At 40.4% G+C, this 7,956-nt stretch overlaps 1 protein-coding gene across 1 annotated transcript in view; it reads left to right on the top strand.

Annotated features, from left to right (window-relative positions):
- Nucleotides 1-5,750, top strand: part of Ube2e1 (ubiquitin-conjugating enzyme E2E 1) — a 58,485-nt gene extending 52,735 nt beyond the window's left edge. Inside the window, exons 3-5 of the mRNA XM_013010587.1 lie at nt 2,252-2,384; nt 4,060-4,207; nt 4,977-5,750. Coding sequence (XP_012866041.1) covers nt 2,252-2,384; nt 4,060-4,207; nt 4,977-5,074 — 379 coding nt within the window. The 3' untranslated portion in view covers nt 5,075-5,750. The remainder of the gene's footprint in view (nt 1-2,251; nt 2,385-4,059; nt 4,208-4,976) is intronic.
- The last annotated feature ends 2,206 nt before the right edge of the window (nt 5,751-7,956 follow it).

Here is a 7,956-nt window from a genome sequence, read left to right as displayed (position 1 = left end):
AGCACCACATAAGCAAAAAGAAAAAAGCCGGAAGTGGCGCTGTGGCTCAAGTGGTAGAGCGCTAGCCTTGAGCTGAAAAGCTGAGGGACAGCGTTCAGGCCCCACGACTGGACCAAAAAACAAAAATAAAATAAAATAAAAGTTCAGGCTATGTGTAGAAGGTAGACAGGAAACCTAAGTAAGTTGTGTTTAGACTTGGTTCTGTCCTCAAGATAGTTCATTAGATATATGCAAATATTCCCAAATCCCCCCAAATCTGAAATCCAAAACATTTCTGGTTCCAGACATTTTTTGATAAGGGATAATCTGTGTATCAAATTATGATTGAGTCCACACTCCCAGGGTGGAGCAGTTATTTATTGCTGCCTAACAAATACCTCTTATTCCAGCTTTTTAGATAATTGCCTGAGCTATTGATTCTCAGAGCTCAGCCTCCTGAATAGCTAGGATTCCAGGAATAATCACCAGTGTCCAAATTTTCCCCCTTTACTTTTATTATTTCAAAGTAGTTATACAAAGGGGTTTCAATTTGGCCCATCAGTTTATGAGTACAGTGCATCTTGATCAGCTCTTCCATTGGATACACTATTTCAGATCGGAGCTTTTGATTATATGGTTAACAATTGGATTTTTACTGTATTTTAAGTAAATGCTAAAGATTAAGCATTAAAATAGCTGTGATTTTAAAATAAAAACATTAATAAAAATATCATTTTAATGAAAGTAGCTACTTTCTAAAATAAAAAACTTCAGAGAGTAGCACTGTTTTATGTATTTGCAAATTGCTTTACTGTCTGGCTTAATAGAAAACAGCTGGGCTTGCATATCTGCTTCTGCACTCAGTCTTTTGCACATCACATCTGGTGTAGCAACAGGTTGCCAAAATGAAGAGGGAGGTAAGATGACTGATCAGATGGTGCAGGAAAGCATCCTGATTCCCTTCATAATCTTGTAGCATCCAAATTAGAACACCCTGTGTGTGTGTGCATGCAGGTCAAGGGCTTGAACTCAAGGCTTGGGTGCTCTCTCTGAGAGTTCCAGCTTAATTGGAGATAGTTTTATGCACTTTCCTGTCCAGGCTGGCATTGAACCATGATCCTTAGATCTCAGCCTCCCAAGTGGCTAGGACTATAGAATGCCTTTTTTGTGTGTATATCAGTACTGGGGTACAAACTGAGGGTCTCATGCTCTCACTTGACTTTTTCACTGAAAGTAGAGGCTCTGCCATAGAACCTGAGCCATGTACTTCATTATTGCTGAATAAAAGTTTATCATATAAGAATCTAACCATAGATTCACATACTCTGAGTATGTGACCAAAGTCACTGGGATAGTGGCTTAATTATTTTGCCTAATTTACAATTGTGTGTGGTGGGGTGCTGGTGGCTCACACCTGTAACCATAGATACTCAGGAGCTGAGATCTGAGGATGCTGGTTCAAGACCAACCCAGGAAGGAAAGTCCATGAGACTGTTACCTCCAATTAACCACCAGAAAACCAGAAGTGGAGTTGTAGCTCAAAGTGGTAGAGCAAGCTAGTCTTGAACTAAAGAACTCAGGGACAGCACCCAGGCCCTGAATTCAAGCTCCATAAGAACAAAAAAACTTGTGTGTGTTTCTAAACAGTGGCATGTATTTGACCACTTGATTAAATATTAACTCCTCTTAGGCCTATCTTATAGTCTCAATAGAGGAAATTACTACTCCCTGGATACATAAAAAACCTAGGGTAAGAGTGCTCCTAAATGAGAGTAATAATAATAACTTGCACCACTGCCCTGCTCCCACCCTTCAGTTTATAATGCAACATCCTGTATCAGTCTGTTAGACTGTGTTTAGGTAAGATTATGGAGATAACGTGCAAGGAAGACCCTGTGGAACCTTGCTACCACGCTGGGTTCAATCCCCAGTAGTAGGGAGGAGGAGGAAGAGCTAGTCTGTAGTTCCGAATGGATCATTTGGGTACTTAAAATGATCACAAGTGATGTAGCTAGTTGGAGGGAGAGAGGAGGCTGTAATTTGCCACTAATGTAGCTTCTGTGTGCTAAGATATATTTTTTTAATTATTGCATTTTTTATGCATCAAGGAGAGGTTTGAGAGTTGAAGAGTTTACAATGAGTTTAACGTTCTTTTCATCATCTGAAGGCTGGTGGGTTTGTTCACTTCAGCACCAAGAAGGGGATGGAAAGAGGTGATATTCCCTTTTCTACAAAGTGCCATGACTGACTTACCTACTGCTTTGCTTTACAGTGCTGGTCCCAAAGGCGACAACATCTATGAATGGAGGTCGACCATTTTAGGGCCTCCCGGGTCTGTGTATGAAGGCGGTGTCTTCTTCCTGGACATCACTTTCACACCAGAGTACCCCTTCAAGCCTCCAAAGGTGAGGAAGCCGCTTATGCCCAAGCTTACAAATACCTATGGAAGTTTTGGTATTCATCTATAGGAGCATTCCGAGCTGAGTCCTTGGCTTGACTTTGCCTCGTTGACAAAGACCATCTCTAGGAGTGAATGCTTAAAATTGTGCTACTTTAGAAGTAACCTTGTTAGCAGATGAGAATTAATCCACTATTTTCATCCTGCTGGAAAAAAAGCTTGATCATCAGAATCTCCTTGCTGTTATCTTTTTTCTTTTTTTGGGGGGGGGGTCTGGTTGTGGGGCCTGAACTCTGGGCCTGGGCGCTGTCCTTCAGCTCTTCAGCTCAAGGCTAGCTCTCTACCACTTGAGCCACAGTGCCACTTCCGGCTTTTTTCATTTTGCTTATGTGGTACTGAGGAATCGAACCCAGGGCCTCAGGCATGCCAAGCAAGCGCTCTACCACTGAGCCATCTTCCCAGCCCCTGTTATCTTTTTTCTTATGTTCCATTCCTTCCATCACTAGGATAGACAGGGAGCACCCAGACCACCACCTCTTACCACCCCACCAGTAAGTAGCCTGAGAGGTGCTGGGTACCATCATGGCATAAGAATTACCCCCCCCCCCACACACACACATCTCTTTTTTAAAAAAAGAAGGTAAAGTTACAGGGGATTTGTGGACTTTGGTGTATTCTAGTATGTTCCACAAATTAAAATGTGGGAGTCAAAGTAGGTCCTGCCACTTGTATTGACATGTCTATTACTGACTCCTCGCCCATGGACAACTCCCATCTTGGTAAGTCTGTCATTCGCGTAGACGTAATGTCTGGACCCAATGTGTGGTCAGAAAAGACATCTCTTAATTTTGTACAGTATATAAAATCATTTGCTTTTGGGAGAGGCAACACTGAGGAGGTTGGAATCTTGTGGCCTCCTGCTATTAGGCAGGTACTCTACCACTTGATCTCTGTTTTGCTTTTGCTATTTTTAATAGGATCTGTCCTTAGACCTGTTTATGCTTCCCACTGCAGCACTGATGGCAGGCCTACATCCTTTTCTGTTGCAGTGGCATCTTGAGAATTTTCCCCCCCCAGCCTTGTCTAGTACCAATGTTCTCTCCCATCTCAGCCTCCCCTGTAACTGGGATGATAGGCACATGTCACCTTTGCCCAATTATTGGCTGCAATGGAATCTCAGGGGTTTTTGACTGAGGCTAGCCTTGAACCTCAGTATTCCGAATCTCAACCACCCAAGTAGCTAGAATTTCAGGCACAAGCCACCAGCGCCTAGAGTTTGCTATATTTTTTAACGAGTAGGATGATTTATATGGTTCTCAGTATTTGATTCTGAAGCTTACTTTGAAACAGTGCATTACTACCAGCTAACACAAGAGGTCAGCAAACAACTATTGAAACTTGGAAATGTTACTATTTTTAAAGGTATTAAAATTGCTAAAAATGACTAAGTATGGAACTTCCTTTGCTTCTGTCAGTCAGTGGATAGTACTTGAAAATGAGAAGGACAATCCCTGAAAAGTGGTATCAGGGAATACCCTCTAACCTCTATCTTACCAGTCTTCCCTGTCTTGTCAGACTACCTTAAACTACCTGGGAGATTGTTTTCTATCAGAATCACTCAGTAGAAAATTTAGTAGGAAGTTTGTTGTTTGAATAGTGTTGACATTGCCTTATTCTTGTAGGTTACATTTCGGACAAGAATCTATCACTGTAATATTAACAGTCAAGGAGTTATTTGCTTGGACATACTCAAAGATAACTGGAGTCCAGCACTAACCATTTCTAAAGTCCTCCTTTCTATCTGCTCACTTCTTACAGACTGTAATCCCGGTAAGATTGATTATTCTTGTTTTGTTTTTCTATAAGTTTTCTACATTTTTGAGAAGTTCAATCTAGTAGGTGAAAAATGTAGCAACTCTACCCTTACATGGTAGGGAACACATATTTTGAACTGAAACCTTAGCTGAGGCTGTTTACTTGAGTTTTTTACGTTAGATCCTTCTCCTTGTTGTAGTATTTCCCTTCTGGGTGCCCGTGGGCTCACAGAACACTTGCTCCATATCTGTTGGCCGATGTGCTCAATTTTGTACATATTTTTCTTTTACTAAATACTTAGTACTGAATTGTGATTGTTTTTGACTCAGTTAAAATAATTTATTTTTCTGCCCCAAACCACAATGTTTAAGATTGTACTTTCAGAGAAACACCAACTGTGGGCCCAGATTTTTACTTTATAAATTAGTTTCTGTAGAAGAAAACAATGTTCCATTGCAGCAGCTGAGTACTTGTTAACATTTCCCATGTTCCATGTGAACAGAGTGCGTGTTAGTGGAGTGCCCACCTTGACCATTCCAGGCCATACCCAACTTGGCCTAAACAGTTAGGAGAAACAGAGTAAGAGAAGAAAGCCACATGCACTTCCTGTTTTGCTAGGATAATCTTACCACCCCCTTGCTACACTTCATGTGACATTTCAGTTGCAAAGAATGGTTTAATCACAATTGCTTTATTGTACATTTCTACTTAAGCAGTCCAGTTTGCTGTAGTTTTAAAATGTTCTTTTCCTTTCTCCAAAGTAATCTACATTTTTTTCTTGCAGCCGACCCTTTGGTAGGAAGTATTGCCACTCAGTATATGACCAACAGAGCAGAACATGACAGAATGGCCAGACAGTGGACCAAGAGATACGCTACATAAACTGGGTTTTCACAGTTCCTCCATTATTTGTCTGTCACAGAAGAGAGCTGCTTATGATTTTGAAGGGGTGGGGGAGGGTGGGAGTTGGTAAAGAGTAGGATATTTCTATAACAGATATTATTCAGTCTTATTTCCTAAGATTTTGTTGTAACTTAAGGTATCTTGCTACAGTGGGAAAAATTGGTAATAGCAACTTTTAAAAACTGTCACTAGTTCCGCAATGTTAGCTAATACACAGTACAGAAAAGAATGTACATTTAGATATTTGGGCTCAATTGCTTGTAGTCTTAATTTTAAAACAACATAATTTTGTACAGGTTATACACAGCCATTTATGTAAAATCTGCTTTCCCTTCTTGGAAGGGAACATTGATATTTAACAGAGTTTTTAGAGACTGTCATCTCATTATATATATATTATATATATAATGGATACGTGGCTATAAGACACCATGTAGGAAATGAATAGTTAATGTATTTTATTTTATATGCAAATCTACTTTAGAGGTTTAAATCAACTTGGAAATCCTGTAGTGAAATACCTTAAGCTGTTAACTGTAAGGCGTGGAATAGGAGTCGCTCAGTGGATTGGTTCTATGTTGTAGACTTCTTACGTCTGCATTTGTTACTGTGCTAATAAACAACATTAAAAAAACTTGATTCTGCTGTTTGTTCACTTGTTTTCTTCTGCCTGTTCCTTACAGCTTGCTGTTTTAATTCATGAGTAGGTATCTTTACCTATGCAAGAACTGGAGATGTCTTAGATGGTTTAGACCATGTAGCCTTTTCTGGGTTTCAAAGACAAACTCCTGTGGTCTTTACTTTCTTTTAAATTACAAATGTATTACTTCTAGTGTGGGGGCTGAAAAGTTCAGTGTGTGGTTTGTGTTGGTTATAGGGCTTGAATGCTGGGCCTGGGGTCTGTCCCTGAGCTCTTCATCTCAAGACAAACACTACCACTTGAGCCATAGCGCCACTTCTACTTTTCTGGTGGTTAACTGGAGATAATAGTCCCATGGACTTTCCTGCCTAGGCTGGCTTTGAACTATGATCCTCAGATCTCAGCTTCCTGAGTAACTAGAATTACATGTGTGAGCCATCCGTGCCTGGCTCTACCAGTGTGTTTAGCAGTATGAAGAACTGAGGTCTTCCTCCGTGCAAGGCAGATTCTCTACTATAGCAACATGCTTCCAGCTCCCTGGCTGTCTTTACATGCTGGAGAAGGCAAAACAGCCCTCTTGGGACACTAATCCAATTAATGAGAGGACATCCCTCTGGTCTAATCATCTTCCTGCATCTTCTTAAAAGGACTTTCTAATTTGCAGATGCTGTGGTAGAAGCACTTAAGAAGTAAGTTCCCACAGGTAAGTTGGAGAGCCACCTCAGGGCAGTTCTTCTGTCCATTTTCTTCAGAAAAACTCACCCAAGTGTACATACATTCATTATAGTATTTTAAAGAACCTGGTAATGTCTGGGTATTAACATAGTGGGGAAAAAGCAAACTGCAGGGGTAAAATATGTAGGAAAAAATAAACGAATGACTCAATATCCGGTAACATTTTGGCCTAAAAAAATGTACTTGTGATGAGAAATACAAAAGAGTTAAAATAGTAGCAGCAATTGTATTTTTTTTTTTTTTTTTTGTCAGTTGTGGTGCTTGAACTTTGGGCCTGGGTACTGTCCCTGAGCTCTTCAGTTCAAGGCTAGCACTCTACCACTTGAGCAACAGCGCCACTTCCAGCCTTTTCTGTTTATGTGGTGCTGAGGAATCAAACCCAGGGCCTCATGCATGTGAGGCAAGCACTTTGCCACTGAGCCACGTTCCCAGCCCTGTATTATCTTTTCTATGTAGCAATTCTTGGTTTGAACTCAACTAATCATCCAAGTATTCCAGTTAAGGCTGTGCCTTCTAGCAGTAGAGTGCCTGCCTAGCAAATACCAGGCCCTGAGTTCAACCCCCCCCACACACACACACAAAATCCATTTAAGATGTTACAATTGACTTGATGTCAATACTCTTTGATAATGGCTTTTTTTTCAGATTTTTTTACCTTGAAGTTTACTAGTTAACTCACTGATTCACAGCTGTAACTAAACACTTCCTACTTTACTTTTTTTTTAATTGGGTTTCACATAGCAAAGCTGATCTTGAACTCCAAATCCTCTTGCCTTGGCCTCTTAGGTACTCAAGTCATACATTTAGATCACCATGCCTGGCTCCTACTTCTTAAATAAGTTGTAAAGCTGTGAAACTGCTAACTATAATTAACCCCACTGCTCACATCTTGCCCAAATCATAAAACCACAGTACAAGCTCTGCAACGGTGGCTCATGCCTGTAATCCTAGCTATTTGGTAGGCTGAGATGTGAGGATCACAGCTCAAACGGCAAAGTCTTTTAGACTCTGATCTCCAATTAACTGGCAAAAACAAAAACTGAAGTAGAGGTGTGGTTCAAGTGGAAGAACTCTTAGCTTTGAGCAAGAAGCCAAGTGAGAGCCTGAATACAAACCCCTACCCTGGGTAGCCCTGTATTTTTCTGGTATATTTTACTGCATGTGACTAGGTATGAGACTTTAACTGCCACAACTACTACCTTCAAGTCATTAAATATGATTGGAGCAAAACTAAAATGACTTTTGTATAACAAAATATCCATAAGGTAAGAAACTAGCTTATCCGAAGTTTGTAGTGTCATTGCTCCAATATAAGTATACTGTCAAGTTTTAAAATCCTGAATATTGCATGCTTATATGCATACAGCTACATACAGTGAGTGTAACTTCTGGACAGGTTGGGGCTTACGTAGATGCTACTTGGGTGCTTTCCAAACTTATTTTACTATTTTGACAAGTGCAACATCAGTAATAAAAGGCTTTGAAC

The sequence above is a fragment of the Dipodomys ordii genome, unplaced genomic scaffold, assembly GCF_000151885.1.
Source record: "Dipodomys ordii isolate 6190 unplaced genomic scaffold, Dord_2.0 Scaffold12, whole genome shotgun sequence".
Taxonomy (NCBI): domain Eukaryota; kingdom Metazoa; phylum Chordata; class Mammalia; order Rodentia; family Heteromyidae; genus Dipodomys; species Dipodomys ordii.
Note: the sequence above shows the minus strand (reverse complement) of the source record. Positions and strands in the feature narration are given on the sequence as shown.